A 22,337-nucleotide genomic window follows, 5' to 3' on the forward strand; every position below is an offset into this window, starting at 1 on the left:
AAACTATTTGTTCAGACAATTTGACTGATAACTTGATTTAATAAAATGTCACAAACGGCTGAAAGAAATGAGAAAAAAGTCACGTGATCAAATCAAAAATCTAATCAAAAAGAGAGATTTCACAAAGCATAACCTTCAGGGGTGTGTGAAAAATGTGTTTATTATAGGTATTAACCTCGCCAACCCCACCACACCTACGTCTTTCTAAAAACACTGACTAGCGCCATGGAATTTTAACTTCACCCACAATTTAATTTTCAACTACTAGAAACTCACTTGGGTCAGAGGTCATAAGTGACTGCATTAGACAGCGGTGTTTCTGATAGCACTTCTCTTGTATAAATGGCTACGCCAAAAAATATAATAGAATCCAAAATGTAACCCACAGCCCTAGTTTGACCACACTATAGTTACCCAGAAATCCCAACTTCAGCATTTATCACCTACCAACACAGAAAACCAACCATTAGACTGTAACCCATTATTAGGCTGTGGTGATTAACCAGGGGAAGCATGTTAATTGATAAATGGTTGCAGCTTAAACTATAAACTTAGCGGTCACATCTGGTGAAATTACACACAAAGTACTACTCCTCAGTATGAATATACACAGCCAAAGTCTAGACTGCAACAGCTTAACCTTCATCCTACTCAACTAAACAGTTCTGACATGAAATTTTCTGCTACTTTGTTCAAAGTCTCATCCACCCCCAAAGTGACATTCTGTGACTCAGCTCTTAGTCATGTGCCATCCTTTGTTCATATTTAATGAACTCCAACATGTTCAGCAAATGTCAACCAATATGTGCAGCTAAAGCAAGAAGAGATTCTGGGCTGGAGAACAGCTGCTTGAGTATCCAGAAGCCCTTTCCAGTGGAATTAAGTCCAGTCTTAGTCCAAGGGATGATACTACTCCAGCAGCTGCTACTGAAACAACAGCCCTCATCTGAACACTCAAACTGAAATGTTATTTTAAAAAAATAAAAAATAAAAAAAAATCTCTTGAACAAAAACAAATTTTATTGGGTCAGTAAGTGCCATGTTACAAAACACTTCCAGCAACACCTGTTATCTTCAGAGAAATATTCAATCTGAAATTCTAATATCACAAATGATTACATTGAAATTAATGTATGTCAGTTACACTTATTTAAAAAAAAAAAAAAAAAAAAAAGACCCAACTTTAAATTCTGAAGATTAATCAACGCATTTCTCCCCATTTAACGTTGTAGTGGTGCAATCTCTGGCTCCTCTGAGGCATGAGGTGGTTCAATATTGAACAGGTTTCTCAGGTTGACTTCTGTGGACACAAAGTGAGAGCTCCTGCCTTCACTGAAGAAGCCTGAGAGGTTTGTGTCAACTTTGGGACGTCTGGAGATCCGCATGCGTAGGGCGAAGAGACGATGCAAGTTGTCCTCCACAAGGGGCAGACTGCTCTTATTCAAACGCTTTTGCCAGGACTTGCTGGGTCGCTGACGTGTCTGTTGGGGTAAGAAATGGGTGAGAAGCAGAACAATTTAGTTGACTTCATGTACATCTGGTTTGCTGATGTGAGACTTACTGTTTGAGTGGTGAAGTTTGGACTATGCCAATTCAAGTGTCTGGTCAAACTCTCCTGTGGAAAAGAGCAAAGCCATAATCCAAATGTCTTAAGGGGATGCAGTTTAACTCATCTGTTAAACTGATGAAAATTACTCTGCAATTCTTTCACGTTCATCATGAAATGGCAAACCCATTTAGCACAAGTGTCCTCAATTACTATTTATTGGAACTAACTGCATGGTGCAAATTATAAGTTTGTTACATACCCGCATAGCAAAGGCACGTGGGCAGTTGGGGAAGGAGCACTTGTATTTGAGGAGCTGGAGATGCACCTTGCGGATGTGGTGCTGCAGGTTAAAGGTTGTGGAGAAGTAGGCCTGGCAGTTCTCCTTAGGACAAACTAGCACAGGCTTATGGGAAGCGTGGCTTCGTTTGTGCCTTCTTAGCGCATCTGCTTTCTTGAACACCTTCTTACACACTTGGCATGTGTATGTGGCTAAACATTTTAAAAAGGCAGATTGATTAGCTATATTGTCCAAGGAGATGGAGTGCCAAAAAGGACACCATCGTTTCCTGGACAGTTCCCTCACTTAGTAATATGATCAGTGTACCTTACCTGAGTGGTTTGCCATGTGCTTCTGAAGTTTCTTCCAGGTGTATTGAAACACCTGGCAGGTGGCATGATGGCAGCGGTAACCTGTAGGGACCAAGTGAGATAAGTGAGGCTCAGGAGATAAACCATCCCAAGTTAGATCACTTCTGTTTGAACCATAAATCAATTCAAGTCCTATTTACTGATCAACTTTAATACCGAAAATGGTTACAGGCAGCTGCAGTACTAAACTCAAGTTATCTTACAGGTTTGGACCCCTTCTGAGAAAAACCAACCTGCATGCTTCTTCTCATGGGCTTTGCGGGCAACATGGGAGTCAAATGTGGCAGTGCATCCATTCTTACTGCACCTAAGTACACCACAGGGAACAAAGGTAGAAATAAATTTAACTGGTTCCTGGGGCCACAGAAACAGCTTGTAATCATCTGCTAGAGGCCTGTACTCAAGGCACTGAAGATTCAATTAAAACAGCAAGTGCATAATCATAAATAGACCCATCTCAACAGATCCCAGGCATTTCATTAAGTCACAGGGCAAAGCAACAGAATTTTACATTCAAGTCATAGGATTTAGTCCATTATAAATACGTACTTGAACTTAACAGGCACTTCATGAAGCTTCAAGTGCATTTTCAGCAATCTGCGTTTTTTGAAGGTCAGAGAGCAGTCCGGCTGGTTACACTGCGGGAGGATAAAATGGTATTAAAGCGGCTACTGACAAAGCTGGTTGATAGATAATAATCAAATTATAAAAGCAAACTGGCTGCTGGTTAAAACGCGTTGTTTTGACGCCATCTTGTGGCTAAACTTAAGGTATTTAAGCAAACCTTGAAGTACTCATTTTTCTGGCCGTGGGCGAAGCGCACATGTCTTTTCAGCTGGCTCGACTCAAAGAAACTCTTCGAGCAGTCCACAAACTCGCACCTGGAGAAAGGGAAGTTAAACACTAGGTAGTTGCTTAGGGGAGCAAAAAGCACAGATGTGGGCTGGGACCTACTTGAATTGCTTCACCCCTTCGTGAATCAGCATGTGGCGCGTGAGGTGGGATTTCCTGGAGTAACTTCGACCGCATCCATTAACTGCGCACTGACACGGACGCTGTGGACATGTTTTGGAAAAAAAAACAAAAAAAAAGTCATATTTCTGATATATCAATTCACATGAAACAGTGAACACAACACAGAAAACACACAGCCAATTATTGGATCCCATTACTGCAGTTTGACTTACCGCCCCAGAGTGCGCCGTCTCATGCTCTGCCAGTTTCCACTGCCTGCTGAAAGTCGCTTTGCAGTCAGCGTGGGCGCAGCTGAACACCTGCCGTGGCGGACCTCCGACACTTTCCTCATCCTGTATACTATTCATTTTTGCAGAAAGAGAAACACTAGTTAACCGAACATATGTAACGAGGAGTGTGCTACATTAATCAGATCGTCTTTTTTAAAGGCGCTTAATTGGCAAATTGGCAGCGTCGGGTCAGCAGGTCACTTCAAGCTGAAATCAATGAGCCTAATTGGACCGCGAGGCTCAGCCGTATGCAAATAAACGTGAATCCTGGGTAAATACCTAAAGCCAGACAATCGTTATCTGTCAGTCTTAGAAAATGACTTGGACCTTTAATGAAACGACGCCCTGTAATAAGACAGGAAGATAAAATAGCATGATAAAAACAATAAAGCACAGAATAATAGAGGAGGCTGTTCAAAGTAAATCATCCCCTAGGTGAGTTTGAACAATAAAAACTTTATAAAGAACTGGACTGTCCACACATGGCAGGTCATTATATATTTGAATTAATTAATTATATAGTCTATGTCAAAAACAGCTTCATAGAAAGACACAGTCTATTGACTTAATACAATCAGGGTAGTACAGACTGTACAGTGCAGTAGCTGTTTCCAAAAGTGATCCAAAAATAGGACACTTGCCTACACTGCCTACTTGTCTTTATTTTGGTTCATCTGATACAATTGCCAATAACACAATTCAGCTGTAACTGTGATATAGCCGTTTGCACAGTAGAGGGTAGTGTATCTCCATCTCACAAGGCATTTAGGTCTGCACACTACAGGTTTCTTCATTTGTTTTACAGAAGGCTACACTGAAGGGATTAAGGCTAAATATAGTGTGTGACACAGTGTCTCTGTTGAATTTCAAATATGGGAACTCGATAATTTCTTCAGGACACTGTCATCTTGGAAGAGTTTTTGCTGCTGTACAGCTGGACATAGAGTAGTTCTTATACAATGATTATCTTTGACCATTGCAAACATTCAAGACTGCCTGAAATAGCCTGGTCCCCACAGGATCCAATTAACTTTTAGCTCTAAACGAAGCAGAACCAGCTTTCTCCCCAACAGCTGTGAGAACAAGGCCACAGTCATAGTTAAAAAGCTTTACCACTGTTGAATATTTAATTGCCTGTGTCAGCACTTTGTGATCAGTAGCCATTTAGTGTTCATCAGAAGAAAACCAGTGAAAGTGGCAGTGGAGAAGTTGATGGTGATGATATTTTAATCCACATTAGCATGAAGGGCAATCCATACTGAACACATGTCTGTTTTGAGTTTAAGAGAACTGAAATACCCTCACAGCCATGCTGTTTTTGGGAGGAGGGTCAGTGGGAACATGTATTTGCCTCTCGATTCGTGCTTTTCCTCTTGCCACCCCCCTCTCACTCTCGGTCAGTCTCAGAGGTTGGTGGATAAAATATTCAGACAGGGCTGTTGGTGCACAATGTGCTTCCATTAGCAGCATGGGCCGCAGACGATTTGGCTGCATCAAAGAAAACAAGCCTGCAGCTCACAGGGTCTGAGACAGCAACACAAAGAGCAGTGCACCTCTGCAGCTTCACTGTGCCATTGATCTGTATTTATGGTTACCAGTAAGGAGCTAATCAATTGTGGCCTGAGACTGTGTGTGTGTGTGTGTGTGTGTGTGTGTGTACTGTTATTGAATTCATATATCATACAGTACTTGTCACCTTTATCTATATTACTGAATGCGTTGACAGTGTAAATCTATTGTAAATCCTATATTTGCTATCTCTATATTTTGAAGTCTCTGTACACAACATTGTGTTCCTGCTTTTTTTTTTTGTTGTTGTTGTTCTACACTAGGTTCATTGAAAGTGCTACATATGAGGAGCTACATGTTACTGCCAAGAGTGAAAGCCAATTCAATCATCACATCCCTTATCAGTTGTCACTGTAAATATAGTTTTAGAGCAGTAGGATCATTATTGTTTTATTTGAATGTGTGTTCTATATTTCACAGCAGAGAGAGACAGTATCTGAAGGTGTAACATCTAAAAGTGCAGTGGTATTTTCAAGATATCAGTGACAAAAATATCCTAAACTGAGTTGGTTGCCACAGAAACTGAGTTTATGAAGAATGGGTTGTATCTGTCAGTGATTTTGCGCTTCTCCTCGGTCGGGACACACCTTCATCCTCTGCAGACTCCATGTCACAGTATACCTTGGTGCTCCGCCATGCATTCCCGTACATGAGGTAATGCCTAACCCCCTCTGTGGCTCTTCTTCGGCCATCAGCAGCCGGGTTGTCGCATCCTCTCCATTCGCAGAGCTGCATGGCAACTGCAGGAGGAGGCTCCTCGGGATAAGGGAGGGTACCACGAGCCCACGTGTCCTCCTCGCCGCATTTCTCTTCGCCTTCACATCCCTTCGTTTCCGCATACTGCAGATTCGCATATAGACACACTCACACGTAGGACCTCATCCATACGCACCCGCGCAACCCTGCGGAGCTATGTGTCCGCGGTGCGCACTCTCCCGTACCTCAGTATTTCCTCACTGATCAATCTTTAGGCCCGTGTCGATCATCTCCGTCACAGGCTGCGCTTCATTTTTCATTATTCTGATATGCAAAGCCAGATTGTCCGTAGCAGCGTTGGCCGCAGCTGAGAAGCAGAGACATGAGAGGACGCGCATGTTTAGATGTTTAACAGATTCACTTTGGATCTTCGTCGTCATTTTCTGCTGTGCGTTTTTAGGTCTATTCCCTCCCCTCCGTCGGTCGGGCTCGTCACATTTTGCAGCTCTCTCGATGTTGTAAACCGGAGGAATATGTGAAGATCATGCTGGCGGTGTGGTGCTTCACGGTCTTTGCTGCAGTGGGCGAGAGGTTTACAGTCTCAGGTAAGAGAAGAGACAGAAGAGAGAGAGAGGGGGGGGGGGTTTGGATTAAGAGAGGGAGCACCCCTTTTCGTTTCCTTTACATCCCAATTTTTTCCCTTGCACCAGCACTTTTCCAACCCCGGTATAGGCTGTGATTTTACTGTAGGGAGTTCTCGGTGCCAACCAACCTGCTGGCCTGAAAACACTCTCCGATGCGGTAGATTTGCTGCATCAACACATTTCCACCGCAGCACTTTCGCCTGTTCCCTATGTAACGTACCCACGGAATCATTTACAGCAGTGTTTTATCCAATAAACGTCTAAAATCATTAAGATGCAGCTTCTCAGTCAAAACAGATATTGTCTGTTTTTTTTTTTCAGCCTGATTGCTGAGATTTGAAGCCATAGCCTGGCCCATAGGCCCTGTGGAGCTATATGTCTGACATCAGTCTGCCATAGAGTTTCTAAGCATATGATAAATTAATACATTAGTTTTGTTGTTGAGCTACCTAATTATATCCACTTAATTTTTAATTCACTAAAGCAGTGAGTTAAAACATTAACTGTCCAATGTCTTAAATTAGGCCATGAGATCAAGCCTAAAAAAAAAACCCCTTCTCTGGATGCTCACAGTGTGGCTTGTTTAAAATGTATCACCTGTAGAGGCCAAATCAGTTTCCACCATTTTTTTTTTCCATAATAAAACTCTGCCGGGTCATTTTTAGGCAGGCTCAGGTGTGCCCCTACCTTGCCACGCCCACAAGCCTACGTTAAGAGTGTCCCTGTTGTACTACACACAGGTGTTGACAGCAGCTCGGTCCAAGATGGAGACATGTGGGACTGGTTTACCCCAGTGGGGCGGCAGGACAGCCAGGATACTGCAACTGAGGTCACCTATCCGAAGCGGCTGGTGCAGCAGATCGAGTCGGAGGACGAAATGGCACATGGCTACTTGGGTACCAGGGTGAAGAACATCACTGGGGAAGCTTCTGTAAGTTGAGACACAGAATAATTCACCTTTTTCCCTCTGTTCTTAATGGTCTTCATGTTGGGAAGGCTCATTTCTGTAATTAGGTGTAGGTCATTTTTTATAATAATCTGTGCGTCTTGAGCGTGGAGCTCGGCATGCATCCGTATTAACGCAGACTCACTGTCGTTCATGGCACTGTAGAAAGTGTCTGTGGAGATGTATGCATGTGACAGCACCAAGTCTGTTGCAACACTCAGCTCTCTGCTGCTCATGCGGCTCCTGCTACACCGACATATATAGTGCAGGGTGGTGTCCTGCAGCAGTCTCCTCTCTTTGTGATGTTGACCCAAATAACATCAGATGCATGAAAGAAAATAGAAAAGTTATTTTAGAGCCATTTGTTTTTGGAACCTCTAGCAACATGTTCTGAAATCAAAACCATCTAATCTGCTTTGTATGCTGAGCAAGCATTGCTGTAAATGCAGAGAGCCACTTAAGTGTGTGTGTGTGTGTGTGTGTGTGTGTGTGTGTGTGTGTGTGTGTGTATGTATAGTGGTTCTTATCTTCGCACAGTCATCACATCCCATCATTCAGCTGCTGTGCTGAGACCCCAACTTCTTTATTATTCAGTGGTGTGCTGAAGTATGTCCCCATTAATTATGAAACAGGCTTATGTGAGAAGTACTGTATGGGCCAAGAGGCTCGAGCACCCCCATCCCTGCTTGGTCTCCTGTCTGCTGATAAGCTGTAGTTCAAAGCTGTAGTTATGAGAGTACATTAGGCGCACTAGAGTCACGTGTCTGAAGGCTTATAGAGAATATGAATGTCGGTGTTAAAGTAGATGAGGTTTCAGCAGCTCCTGTTTGAGGTGTTTGTCTACACTCTACCATTTTTTGTTCTGTAAAATATTTAAGACTCTTAGAATGAAGATAAATTTAGAAGCAGCTAGAACTTTTTTTCTTTCTTTTCTGTTGCATCATGGTGTTTTGAAAATAGGTGAGGTGGCATTTTTACCTTACTGATGTGGTTATTTCACTTTACCTGTTGTGTCCCATTTTGGGGTCCCTTTTACTATAAAACTAATTTGCACAATATAAGATCAGTTTTAATAGTTTAGAATAAAAAGTTGATTCAGTGGGTGAATACACTGTCTAATATTGGTGGTGTTTGTTAATCATTGGTCTTCTTTTCTAAATCTTCAGTTCTAAATCCACAAAGAAAAGCATCTATTTTGAGACCAATTTAATATTATTGAAATATATTAGTGAGGAATTTTTTTTTATTAGATAATCAACAATTTAATTAATTTTAATTAATAAATTCTAATTTCAAGTTAAAATTTCTGTAGAGGATTGGATCTATTCAGAGAGAAAAGAATGATGTGGTTCGATTAAAGAAGTGAGACCCAGGTACAGAGACAGCACTGATGGACACCATGCTTGATCTTCTTCAAGACAGCAGTAAAGGATCTGTTGTCCGTACTCACTGGAGGTAATAATTCCTTGATAGTATTGCGTTTTATTGTAAAAGCCCAGTGATTCACTGCAGCCTGGTTCTTCCAGACTGAGATCAAAGTCATGCTGGCACATTCAGAGCTGCTGAAGAGACACACTGTTTAGTCTGCAGTAGATTTCTCTCTCCAGGCCCTGCTGTCTCTTCACCTCCCCAGCTCTGGCAGCTGTCCATTAGGGACATTGGCACACAACAGCTGAATATAGATGATACCAGCAAAGTTTTCTCCTCCTCCTCCTCCCTTCCTTCTGTCAAGCCCCTCTCTGCTACCTATATCACAGAAAACAGCTTAGTTTTTAAGCGGCCATAGCCCTCTAGCAGTAATATCTACCTAAAAGCTGGCAGGCCAATGTCAATCAATAAGGACTTTATCAATCATAATGTTTCAGTTGCTGAGATGCTTTTTAGAGTGCACACACTATCGATTCTGTTGAATTATTCATGGAACTTTTTCAAAATCACGCTCTGGCTTTTACAGAGCGACACACTTACCCGCAGTTGTTTTGTTACACTTTAATTTATCAACAAATTAGTTTCTCTTTTGTGTGTTTCAGCCCGTCCACTTGGCGCAGAGCTGTTTTCAAGTGGAAGCCTTTGGTCACGTCTTCACTATGGAGCTGGAGCTAAACCAGTTGGTATCACGGTCCAAACTCATCAGATCTGCTTTGGTTTTTTTTTTTTTAAAACACTTGTATCAGTGGATGCTCTTAATTTACTGCAGCTGTTCTCATTAGCATTTCCCTACACTTAAGCAAATGCACTTAGCGCCTCTATTATGTTACATGACAAGATGGGGAATATCAATGTGGCACATACACAGATGCACACTGCTGGATGTTTATGAGGTTCTACTGATTTTGTTAACACCACATGTTAATGAGTTTGTGAAATACATTCGAATGGAGAGCGAGTGTTGGAAAATATCCTTGTTGAAACCCATTTTGATTACAAGGTAAAAATAAAACACTGTTAGAGACATTCATGGGATGTCTCTCTCTCTTTTTAGTCACCTCCTGTCTTCAGAATATGTGGAACGGCACTTTAACCAAGATGGCACACCCTCACAGTCTGTGGTAAGATTGTTTGCGTGGGATGGGGATGCGTACTGACAGGTTTCTGAGAGAAATTGCCTTTTAAAACATAGAAAGCACCATTTTAGTGAGATGATTGTGGTGGTGCAGCATTCTGGGGAAACTGAGATTTATGTTTTACTCTGGTTCTCTTGTCACTGGATCTTAGAATTGATTTAAAATTTTGTTAGTTAGATGTAGCCTAGTGCCTCACATGGCCTAGAGATCACTGTACAACATAATTCCCGTGTCTTATATAAATATTTTAAGGTCATCTAATGCAGATGTGCTTGACTAAAGTCATGTTTTTGTTCTAAGGTGTGATCATGATGTTTTATTCAAAGGTTTACAGTTCGATCAGATTTTCCTGTTTCATCTATTTATGGAAAGTCTGTTGTGTGCTCTCTTGCTTCAAACATAAGATACCATGTTTGGATAGTGGATGTTGCAGTGCGGGGCATATTATACACGAGGTTGCCTGTCAGTGGCATGTATGCATGCATCTTTACTGTAGCCTTTTATCAGACAGCCAAGAAAAAAAAGCCCAAATGAAATAATCATAAAGAGATATCAGGGAAATAAATAAAACATTGACAAACTAGAGGAATGTTACTGTTTTCTGCTAGCCAGGATATATATATCATATATATATATATATATGTTTATATATATTTTTTGTGTGTGCAAACGTGTTATTCAGTGTACCCCCAGGACCCACCCACCCAGACAGCTCTCCATGTCCCCATCCACTATCGTTACAAACTCTCCCTCAGTCTCTCTGACCAATCACAAGCCTGTTTCTATAGCAACCAGTTAGCTCAGCAGTGTCATTAAGTTCTTGGCAGCAAAGAGAATGAAAGAAGGTTGAGAGGGAGGGAAGATCAGGACCAAGGAGGTGGGAATATGAGGAATAAAATTGTCATTTAATATCAAAAACAAGATGATCTTGATGAAATTTGGAAGAGTATAGACAAACAGGGTTGTTCCCTTAGTGGTGGGGGGGGGGGGGGGGGGGGGAGGCTTGCAGAGACAGGGAATGGAGACCTGTAGTCAGGGCAGATTGTCGCTCAGCTGGATGAAGGGCTCATGTGATGCTTCTGATGCTGATGCTGGACGCTGCTGGAGTGATGCATTCAGGGAAGCACGTCACCAGACTGATCTTCGTCATCCAAATGCTTTTATTTCTATTCAGAGCGTTAAGGCCTTATTTGCCTGAGAATCGTGGTGATCCTGAGACACCCTGCTGAACTCCATTTGATCTGAGTGAACCAGTGTTTCTCACTTTCCTCACCTTTCCTGGTGGTTCATCTTCACCACTGTGACCTTGTGAAGCTGTGTGCTCATTTTTGGAGAAGTGCTAGCAGGAGATGAAAGCTGGTGCTCTGTTGTGATAGTCAAGGTTGTTAAAGACAAAAAAGAGCAAAGCAGAATTCTTTTTTTAAAATTTTTTTATTTTATCTTGCGTCTTTCAGTCGCAGCCTACCTATTTTATGGTTGCTCCATGTTATACTCTGATCTGTGTGGGAAACATGCATGTTAATTCATTGAGGAGGTTCTTGTGAAGGGTCTGAGTCTTTTTAAATATTAAACATACTGTGTGTATGACATGCAGGGGCTTACAGAGGACTAATTCATTTTAAAATTGGGTTGAGGTTTGAAAGCATTTTATCTCATAGAAACTCTCTGGTCTGCTGTCCACTCTGTGTGTGGAGAAGCTGAGCTCGGCCCTCGGTCAAACGCCGACATGCACCGTAAACACCAAAACCACACTTTCCGATCCAGTCGTCCTCACTATAAGTACTAAATGCTTACAAACTGAGAACCAGTTTACAGACGGCATCCCTAGGAACCAGAACAGCCCTGGCTCTACCACAACCTCTATTGTCAGTAGAGCAGAGAAGAGCATAAGACACAAGTAGGTCACAAACTGTGCCATGAATACCATAGTGGGGTAAGAGTGAGAGGGGAGTCGCATATGCAGGTAGTGAGAGGTTTTTCCTCAGAGCTGACACATATCCAGTGAAGTATGAAAGTGTGCCTGTCAGACCTGAAGTATGTCAGTGGTTCTTTTTATGAAACATTGTGCATTGTGTCCACAGGGAGGGGAACACTGCTACTACCAGGGGAGGTTAAGAGATTTACCAGAGTCCTGGGCAGCTGTCTCCACCTGCCATGGCCTGTGGTGAGCCAGTAAACCTTTTTTTTTTTACTGCTTTTTGTAACATCTAAAACTAGTTACACTGCATGTCGACTATAGGTCTGGTCATTTTATTTTATGTCCCATTCTGCTCTGCATCTTAATGTTTTGTTTCTCAGTGGCATGTTTTCTGATGGCTTCTTCTCTTACGGTATTGAGCCCATTCGCAATGGAAGCAATCAGGTAAATAGTCAGTGGATCATCGTGGTAATGATGGTTATTGAATTATTCTTGACCAGGATGACAGAGAGTTCAGTGGTGTCTGAGTTTGTGGTTTTTAGGCCCTAATGTATCTGTCATCTGGATGTATGCTCCTATAGGATGATGGTGCTCACTTAATCTGCAGGATGCCTGATATCAGACTTCCTCCCCACTGCCCAGGTACGTTTCACTCACATATCAAAATACTTTTTGGTTAACTTAATAGTACATGGGTATAGTTGGTGTTGTAGATCAACAAGCCTCTAACACAAAGAGTTTCCCTTTCACCAATATTAAAAAGATAGGAATTAAGGTGAGCAAATACAGTTCAGAAAAAATAATTTAATGTGGTATAATATTTAGTGAGCTCAGATGGGGAGATAATTGTACTGTTTTTTTTAATTTTTATTTTTTTGGCAAATAGTAGTAATTTGTTGCACTGTAACCTGCTTGAAGTAAAAAGTAATACTCCTTTAACTGCGTGCAACTCGTCTTCTCTGTGTGTCCAGACTGCACAGAGGACAGTGAGTGGGATAGCAGAGGAGGTGATGATGATGATGATGATGATGATGATAAGAGACCAGACCAAACGAAGGAGCAGCAGGTGTCTGGGGGGCTGAGGCGATCCAAGCGATTTGTTCGCAAGCCCTCTGTCCAGACTGAGACCAAATATATTGAGCTGATGGTGGTCAATGACAATGAAATGGTGAGTTAAAAGCACAATTTGCTGTTAATCATTAGAGCCATATATAAACACAGCTTCAGATGTGTCACCTGCTTGTTATCAGTTGTTTGATATACATATGCACATATGCCCTGGTACTGGAACTAATACAAAAGGCTACACTAAATACTCATAACTTCAGCAGATAAAATGCTATGACATCGTTAGTCATATACATGCATTTATATGCTATTTCTGTAGTTAAAAGCCTTATAGAGGTCACATAGGCACTGACATTAGAATGTTTACTGAAGGCAAACTGTTAACGCTGCCCTCAGATATAAAGATATTGTACAAATGTTATATGTCCTCATCTGAGTGCAGATTTTAAAACTACTTGTAGAAGCAAGTACTTTTGCAGTATGAGGATAAGGATGTTCATTAAATAAGTGGCTGATGTTTCATGGTTATGATGTAGAACTGAATGGACTTGAGAATTAAGCTAAATATAAATTTGTAGTTGAACTGAAGTATTTAGCAGTTTTTTTTTTTTTTTCTTTCAGTGATATTGAATTTCCTCGTACTGAAGGGGTTTGAGTGCCAGTAATGTCACAGTACCAGTAATGTAATGTACTTTTCAATCAACCTCTGACACTGTACCTGCTAACAACGGTAGAAGTGTTTCTCCATCTTACAGACCTTATAGTACATTAAAGGAATTGGGATTGGTGTCTATTTTGGTGGATTAGTGATTAGCACTGTTGTCTCACAGCCAGAAGGTTCCTGGTTTGAAACCCATCAGGGGCCTTTCTGTGTGGAGTTTGCATGTTCTCCCTGTGCTTGTGTGGGTTTTCTCCAGGTACTCTGGTTTCCTCCCACAGTCCAAAAACATGTATGTCAGGTTGATTGGTGACTCTAAATTGCCCATAGGAGTGAGTGTGAGTGTGTGAGGTTGTTTGTCTCTATGTGGCCCTGTGATGGACTGGGGACCTGTCCAGGGTGTACCCCTGCCTTTCACCCAAAGAGAGCTGGGATAGGCTCCAGCAGATCCCTGTGACCCTGGTTAGGAATAAGTGGGTATAGATGATGGATGGATGGATTTCAAAATATGCACACAGTGCATAGAGTATATTGCATGTAATCTTATTATAAAGATAGTTGCCAAGAGAGTGGACTGCTGATGCAAGTAGGACGTGAAAATTAGGGCTGCATTCCTTTAAACTTATTCCTTAAATTGATGTCCTTACAACATCATGTGTTTGTGTTTGTGCGTGCACATGTGTGAGCATCTTTCTGATCCTTCTCTAACACCATCTGTGTATTTTTGTCTCTTTACAGTTTGTACAGTTGCGTCTCTCAAGCAGCCAAACTAAAAACTTCGCCAAAGCAGTGGTCAACATGGCAGATGCGGTAAGCTCTTTGCTTGTAGGTCTATAATCCTCCTACTCCAAAACTCTGCATACACAGACCACCACCTGTCAAGAAAGACTGAGTGTTCATTCCCAGGTTTAGAAATATTTTTTTTGTCCCAGACAGCTCAGGCTCAGTCCTTCATGTACAAGTTGTTCACAGCACAGGTGTTAAGTCAACGACACCCAGCACTAGGCTGACAGGCGTTTTTGGTCCCCAGATCTACAAGGAACAGCTAAACACGAGGATTGTACTGGTTGCCATGGAGACCTGGACCTCTAAAAATATGATGCCGGTAGTGGAAGACCCATTGATAACGCTGCAGAACTTCATGAAGTACAGAAAGGACAGCATCAAAGAGACGAGTGATGTGGTCCATCTTTTCTCGTAAGCAGATTAGAAAACGAATAACGAATGAAAAATCTAATATGAAAATAATTAAAGCTCAAAGTTTGGACGATGGTTTAAGTTTTATTTTATATCATGAGATCTTTCCTGTGCATCCCAGAGGGCGTACATTTCACAGTAGCCGCAGTGGGACGGCCTACACAGGAGGAGTGTGCTCACTAACAAGAGGAGGAGGCATCAACGAGGTGAGGAGAATATGAAAAGGTTACATTAGCTGTTATATCATCAAGGATTAATTTATTAATTAAATTAAAGATTCAGATTATTCACTGTTTGTGCACATTCAGCCTTAACATTGTAATTATAACCCAACTTTCATTGTAGAGTTTAATTAAACCCCTGGTTAGTAAAGATTGAATATGAATGATTTAAATCAAAGTCAAATATTTCTTTAAATTACTATTATTTTAAATCTGAGCAACAGAAATTCTGAAAGGACTCAATCATAAAGATTTGTCCATTTCACCTGAAATTATTTAACATTTAGAAAATTACACTTTTTTTGTTCTCTTGATAGGAGTTAGCTGAGAAAATCCATTGATACCACTCATATACTTACTGTAAATATGTAGCTGAAGATAGACTGTGGTTTGCTTAACTCAGCAAGACTCAGACTGATAGCGGGGAGAAACAGCGAGCCTGGACTGAACACTACCTTATTACTTCTAGTAAGTGTTTTTGAATACATGGGAAATAAACAAGATGTGACAGATAGAGCCAGGTCAGCTGTCCCTCTGCTTCCAATACATCCCCACTGGTGCAATCTGAGTTTCTTGCAGGATGATATTATAGTAATATATATTAATATTTTTACCACCTCATAAATAAACTCATATATGGATTCTGTATCTATTCATTTCAGTATGGGAATGTTGGTGCAATGGCCATCACTTTATGCCAGAGCCTTGGCCAGAACATCGGGATGAGGTGGAACAATGCACGTAACTCTGCAGGTAAAAATGCCTGAAAATATAAAAAAAGACAGAGATTAATAAACCAGCATTTGAGCAGAATAAAACAGAGGAGTTAAGATCACCAAGGGAATAATCAAGGCAGAACACAATAACCATGAAGGGGATTGATAGCTGAGTGTGGGGGATATTTGAGAGCGTTGGTTGTTGATATCCCTGTCCGGCAGTTTTCTTCTGTAATTAAACTCCTCAATTGGGTGATTAGCCGCCTGCATCCACCAAGGTGATGGTGGTACTTAGAGTAGTGCTGCCACTGAGCAACGGGCTCTGTGATTAATATCTAAGAGACCTGAGGTCCATTATTCAATGCCAGTGTACACTCTATAGAGCTGAGTGTACACTCTATAGACCTCATGCAGCTGTCACTGGGTAAGGTGTCTGGTGTATAGACAGGCTTTCTGCAACATAAATCAGTTTTTCAAGGCTTGCTGCAGCATGTGAAGTGTCACAGCTTAGGTTGTAAGCGGTGATCATCATTTTATTGTTTTCCCTGGATTTATTACACCACCTTTCCCCCCCTCTCACCTCTGTTTTTCTTATTTCTGCTGTTCTTCACAGGAGACTGCAGGTGCCCAGATGCCTGGCTGGGCTGCATCATGGAAGACACAGGGTAAATGTGAAGAACGAAAAAGCAAAACATGCTGTAAAATGCATCTCTTCTCTGTTGACATGATTTAACTGCAGGACTGTTCTCTTGTCGTGCTCCCTCAAACACCTGCAAAAGAGGGATGCTCTGACCTTTACTCAGCTCTCACTGAGCCAAGCTGGTGATAATCACAGTTGTTTTTGATACATTAGTACATTTGTTAAAAAAATCAGATTTCAGCATGCCAACTACTGTGAAAGAATTACAAATGTTGAATTAAAAGTATTTACTAGATGAGTGATTTGGATTTGGCTCTCCTTACCAGATGGAACAATACACATTTCAGTTCTTCATTTCAGGAATATCTTACTACAGATGGTAACATTGCTGTCAGATTGCAAAGTAATGGCAAAGACACCCACAGTGGATCTGGCATTCCTTACTGGCAGAAAGACATTGTGCTGTTTTTTGTGTGATTTTATTTTTATTTTTTTTTATTTTTTGTCATGTCCTGGTCTAAATATTTTGTCCGTCTGTATGTGTGTGTGTGTCTGTGTATGAATACAGATACTATCTGCCCAGAAAGTTTTCTCGCTGCAGTGTTGATGAGTACATCCAGTTCTTGCTCCAAGGGGGTGGGAGCTGCCTCTTCAACAAGCCCAACAAGGTGAGGGCCATGTGGGGAAGTAGGATGTGCTGGCAGGAGCCACCTCTGAGCATTTATTTATTTATATTTATATATATATTTATTTATATATTTACTAATGCATTTCCATCAAATTATGCATTTACTTAAGGGACTGTATAATATATATATTATATATTGTATATTGTACTCCTGCTTCACATAGTGTCCCTCTAATCAGATCTGTCAAATTACCTCTATATTACTGACAGACTTCATCTCATCTCTAATCTGGCTCCCCATATATATGTTGTTATATGCGTCTCTCTCTTTGTCTTGCAGCTATTAGACCCTCCAGAGTGTGGGAATGGCTTTGTGGAACCAGGGGAAGAGTGTGATTGTGGATCCCAGGTGGTGAGTACCCGGTTTGATGTCATGCACAAAACCCAGAGCTTCAACCTGCCACAGATGGACAGCACCTCCACGTATTCTGTTTCTATTGGAGGTGGTGATGTTTTCTGGAACAGCACTGAACATTTGTTCTTATGTCTGTGGCTGCAGGAGTGTGCCCGTAACGGAGGAGCCTGCTGTAAAAAATGCACACTTACCCATGATGCCATGTGTAGTAATGGACTCTGCTGCAGTGGCTGCAAGGTGAGTCAGTCTGTATAATAGGAAATAAAATTAGTATTGTATTTTTATTTTTTATTTTTTATTAGACAAAGTAGAAATATTTAGCAATGAAAACATGCTAAGCATAATATGCTGTTTCATTTCCATTTTCTTAAAATAATTAGAGGTGCAAATTGAGAATAGAAATGACTGGAGATAAAATGAGTAACATTATTTCTGTGTGTATTTTTTTGTATCAATACAATCTTATGCGTTCAGTTTCTGTAGTTTTGCTCATTAAGCTAAAAGAAATAAAATACTTTATTCCAAACATTTTCCTATGTTGTAGTACGAGCAGAGAGGCGTGGTGTGTCGAGATGCTGTAAATGACTGTGATATCCCAGAGACCTGCACCGGTGACTCCAGCCAGGTAGAGCTGACTGTATGTGACATTGGGGGGGGGGGGGGGGACTGAGCAGAGTATCCAGAACATTATGTACTTTTTCTTCTTTTGCAGTGCCCCCATAATGTCCACAAGCTGGACGGCTACATGTGTGATAATAGTCAGGTAAGGGTTGATTATTTCTGTGTTTAATACTCTGCAGCTCACAGTGATATGTACTTGATTATTGTCTCATTTCTTCAGGGCCGATGCTATGGTGGACGATGCAGGACTCGTGATGGACAGTGCAGGGGACTGTGGGGTTATAGTAAGTAGAGCACACGTGTATAGGGACGCCACCTCTTTCACTAGGAAATATTTATGTTATGTTGCAGTCCCACTGTTCTTGCTATAATCTAAAAAAAAAAAAATACTTATTCTCCCTCCCAGATTCAGCAGACAGGTTTTGTTATGAGAAGCTGAATGCAGAGGGCACAGAAAAAGGCAACTGTGGTCCAGGTCCTGAAGGCCAGGGATGGCTGCAGTGCAACAAACAGTGAGTTACACATCCTTTAGTCCCTTTTCAGAAAAATAAGAGTGCGTTTCTCTTTTTTGGGCAAAATGTGTCCTGAAAGGGGAAGATTGTCTTCATTTAAAACATAATTTCATTAAACATGAAAACATAGTTATTTTGTGTTACTGAGTACTACATATGTGGATAGCCAAAACAGCAACGTGTCATGCTTCACTAATTAAAAACACGAACATGTAGCTTTTGGATCACCTATGCTTGTATAGTATAATATGTGTTAATATTAGTCTTCATTTTTGCCACCTGGTTGCATGATGTTTTTGTTGCATAGAATCCAGAAATCCTGTTATAACTGGATCACTCACAAATGGTCCAGATCAGGTGCTCTTGACTTTTGAAAATGAAAAGAAGTGGAATATAATGTGAGCTTAGGACACATTTGCTGTGCATTGTTCTCAGTCATTTGCTTCTTCCTGTTTAGGGATGTTTTGTGCGGCTTCTTGTTCTGTGCCAACATGACAATGAAGCCCAAGTTCGGAGACCTGCAGGGTGAGGTGACGAGCTTCACCCTCTACCACCAGAACAAGTACCTGGACTGCAGGTGAGTGTGTCACATCCATGCAATGTGCTACAGCCAACAAGGGTATAACACCTGAACACCCTTTCCCTAAATGTGTAGTTCTGCATCTCTTCTCCCTCCCAATTGACGTATTTGCATGCTTCACTCAGAGGCGGCCATGCTCTGCTGGAGGACGGATCTGATCTGGGCTATGTGGAGGATGGCACTCCCTGTGGTCCCAACATGATGTGTTTGGAGCGACGTTGCCTCCCTGTGGCGGCATTTAATCTCAGCACCTGTCCAGGATCTCACTTTGGACGCATTTGTTCTGACCACGGGGTAAAAAAACAAAGGAATTTCTAAACCACCATTTTACCCATATTCAATAATTGTCCTAGACATTCTGACATATATGTTAAAATTGGACATGTGAAACCGTTCAAACTAATACAGACCATGATGAAGTGCTATTATAGAAATGCTGTTGAAACAATAGTTACATGACCCCTAGATGTGTAAGAAGCTGTCACTTTTCCATCCATTTCTACCCAGTTGATTCTTAGATGTCTTCTGACCTGCAAATCACAAAATCCATAATGCCTGAGCATGGATTTCCTATCTCTGTGCTCATCTCTGTCCATTAGTAGGTACTGCACTCAATTTTTCATATCTCTCTCTCTCTGTATTTCACAGACCTGCAGTAATGAGGTGAAGTGTATCTGTGACAGGGATTACACGGGGAAGGACTGCAGCGTCTTTGATCCCATCCCTGAGCCTACAGTCCCGACGGGTCCAGAGAAAAAAGGTCCTTAGCTGCTCTGAATCTACTGATGTTTCTCTTTCTGTCTGCCTCTCATGCTCCCCCTCATAGTCTCTACCATCACCACTGTAGTTTCTCTATGTACTGACGCAGAACGCACTAACGTGTCCTCAAACACAAAGAACGCTTCACCTGCTAATAGTGAGAAAGTTAACATCAGCATTCAGACCACAGTGTTTTTCTTCCTGCTGCGTGGTGGTTTCAGTGTTAGAAGTGTGTGGGTTTGTGTTGAGACACATTTATCTACTAGAGCATATGTGCATGTACAGTATGTTAGTGTGCGTGTGTTGTTAGTATGGTGGTACTGTATGTCTTGCATAGTAAGTAAGTGTCTTCCTTACTTTCTTGCAGTCTGCCAATGACACAGAGCAATTGAGCAGCTGCTCTCATAGGGCCAAAAAAGCCAAAGCCACCCTGAGCAAGAGGGTGATCCGCAGAAAGAGCAGGAGAGGGGGAATGAGAACAAAGTAATAAACATTCTCTCCTATGTTTATTTTATTTTTTTCGTAACTGTTGTCTCCCTGACCTCCCTCGCTCACCCGCCTGTTCTCCCACCTCCACCTCATGTGCTGGTTTCCTCCTTCTCCCCCTTCATCTCTTTCTGTCTGCAGGTATTTTGCCATCTGCCTATCACTCTCTCTGGTTGATGTTGTTGATGTACGGTGTTGATGCTGTCCTCTGACGTGTGTTTTTTTTTTTAGTGGTGTTGTTTTGTTTCTGCCCTTCCTCCTCCTCCTCCTCCGTACCCTTCCTCCTTCCTCTGCGCAGGTCCCAGTGGCACCAATATCATAATAGGGTCCATCGCAGGTGCTATTCTTCTGGCAGCTATAGTCCTAGGGGGAACAGGATGGGGATTTAAGTAAGAGTTCTGGCATGCCTTTGTGTACCTGTCTGCTTCTACCTAAAGGACCCCCCTGCCCCTCCCACTGTAAATAGATGCCCCTTTGCAAGTCATCACCCAGCGCAGGGAGGGGAAATGGGGAGTCAAGCCTGAGACATGCAAATGCTTGAACTGCTTTTGGCATCAAACTGTGTATGACACATCACACACACCGATTGTTTTCTTTACTTTGAGCAAATCTTTAATCTACTCTGAGCTCCATCCTGCACCTTTGCTTCACCTCCCCTCCCTTCTTAGCATTTGGTAGTTATTCTAGGGCAGGAATGAGAAGTTTTTCTACAAAGAACTACAGAATTGCTTCTCTTACTCCACTGGTGCCACAACTGCAGTTTCACTCTAACACATCTCCAATCCTGTCTGTCTAGTAATGAAAGCCTTTGTGGTTACAGTGGATTAACTCAAGCAACTTAAAAAATAGATTTTACCTATGGTGCGCTTTCAGCCTGCATTGCTCTGTTTTTTTTTTTTCCTGCTGTGAGCAGCATCCTAACCCCACATGCCGTAGCTGTGTTTCTTATGTACTGTTGCACTTGTGCATGCTTATTGTTCACTCCTTATTCTCTGACCTAAAAGGATGGCTCCTACTTTACTCACACTTACATTCGTGAGGTAGTTGGAGATGATGAAAAGCCTGGTTAAGTGAAAAGCAATTTGGATACATTTAGTCAGTCCTTTTAGGGCCAGAGGTAAATGTCTGTGCATGTGTGCATGAGCTGTTAGGAGGTTTCTCTTCCTGGTCAGATTTCTGACTTACTGTAATAGTGTTTGGTGTAGATCCCTGTCAGTCTATTGGAATGAGGAGGTCAGTGCTATGATTTCTGCATGCAATGTCATTTATATAATCCTGCAAGAAAGATTTTGGAAAAGACCCATAGATGAACAGTGGATTGAATGACTGCCTGAGTCATTGTTTGATTTATGTTTCCTGACACTGACACACAATATAATCAGTTCAGCATCAAAGCCAATAAATCAAACAATTCATGTTTTATCTCAATGTTTTATAATTTCAACTGTTTATGCTTTAAATGCAGAATTATCTTTTCCTTGAGATGTAATGCAATGCAAGATCATTAGCTTTAGCAATATAGCTACTGCTATTGATATATCTTGACATTGTGTTTTTTTTCTCTCAATGCGTGCTCATGGGATGCAGGAACATTCGGAGAGGAAGGTATAACCCTGATCATGTGATGTCCTGCACAACCTGTTCCAAGTCCATGGCTATATACTCATCCATCCACAGTTACCCCTACATTCACTCCCACAGAGCACCAATGCTTCATCCCTTTTTAATTCTTGCTAAAAAAAAAAAAAAACCCTCCCTGTCTCCAGTGCCATTCCAGAGACTGCTTTGCAGGCATCAGTGTTTTTCCCTCCTGGTTATAGTGTGTGTTTTTTACCTTTTTCAGATCTGGCGGAGGATAAGATGTCTGTCTCTCCATCTGTATGTTCTGTGTACTCCTGTCTTCCTCCTCACACTGTGTCGTTTCCACATCGGAGAAGAGAGGAACAAAAAAAAGTCTTCCACTCCTTTCCCAAACTTCTTCCGATTACCGTTTCCTTCATGCTCCCGTCTGCTCCTTTTGTCTGTCCTCCTGCCGGGCTCCGTCCTCCTCTGGGCTTG

The 22,337-nt window shown here is 41.7% G+C and overlaps 2 protein-coding genes across 2 annotated transcripts; one reads left to right on the forward strand and one right to left on the reverse strand.

Moving 5' to 3' along the window:
• Nucleotides 1–1,220: 1,220 nt before the first annotated feature.
• Nucleotides 1,221–3,519, reverse strand: 42sp43 (P43 5S RNA-binding protein). The gene is made up of 9 exons (XM_026324418.1): nt 3,385–3,519; nt 3,152–3,252; nt 2,982–3,078; nt 2,747–2,835; nt 2,431–2,504; nt 2,159–2,239; nt 1,809–2,038; nt 1,562–1,615; nt 1,221–1,481 (listed from the first exon to the last, which is right to left on the reverse strand). The coding sequence occupies exons 1-9, from the start codon at nt 3,517–3,519 to the stop codon at nt 1,221–1,223; spliced, it is 1,122 nt and encodes a 373-aa protein (XP_026180203.1).
• A 2,374-nt stretch (nt 3,520–5,893) lies between these two features.
• LOC113141590 (disintegrin and metalloproteinase domain-containing protein 11-like) lies at nt 5,894–22,279 on the forward strand. The gene is given in 27 exon segments (XM_026326100.1): nt 5,894–6,146; nt 6,148–6,212; nt 6,214–6,311; nt 7,091–7,281; nt 9,327–9,403; nt 9,779–9,845; nt 11,942–12,024; nt 12,159–12,222; nt 12,360–12,420; nt 12,750–12,946; nt 14,243–14,314; nt 14,535–14,701; nt 14,823–14,907; nt 15,585–15,675; nt 16,252–16,303; nt 16,847–16,946; nt 17,247–17,318; nt 17,466–17,558; nt 17,866–17,946; nt 18,034–18,084; nt 18,163–18,226; nt 18,349–18,454; nt 18,912–19,031; nt 19,160–19,328; nt 19,683–19,794; nt 20,578–20,668; nt 22,123–22,279. Coding segments are annotated over 27 exon segments (2,481 nt in total). The 5' UTR covers nt 5,894–6,110; the 3' UTR covers nt 22,139–22,279.
• The last annotated feature ends 58 nt before the right edge of the window (nt 22,280–22,337 follow it).

The sequence above is a fragment of the Mastacembelus armatus genome, chromosome 8, assembly GCF_900324485.2.
Source record: "Mastacembelus armatus chromosome 8, fMasArm1.2, whole genome shotgun sequence".
Lineage (NCBI taxonomy): Eukaryota > Metazoa > Chordata > Actinopteri > Synbranchiformes > Mastacembelidae > Mastacembelus > Mastacembelus armatus.

Coding starts and splice junctions, on each gene's coding strand:
- 42sp43 (XM_026324418.1), bottom strand. CDS start 3,519: ATGAATAGTATACAGGATGAGGAAAGTGTCGGAGGTCCGCCACGGCAG. Junction 2,836..2,981: donor AGAAAAATGAGTACTTCAAG/GTTTGCTTAAAT, acceptor ATCCTCCCGCAG/TGTAACCAGCCGGACTGCTC. Junction 1,616..1,808: donor CACGTGCCTTTGCTATGCGG/GTATGTAACAAA, acceptor TCTTTTCCACAG/GAGAGTTTGACCAGACACTT.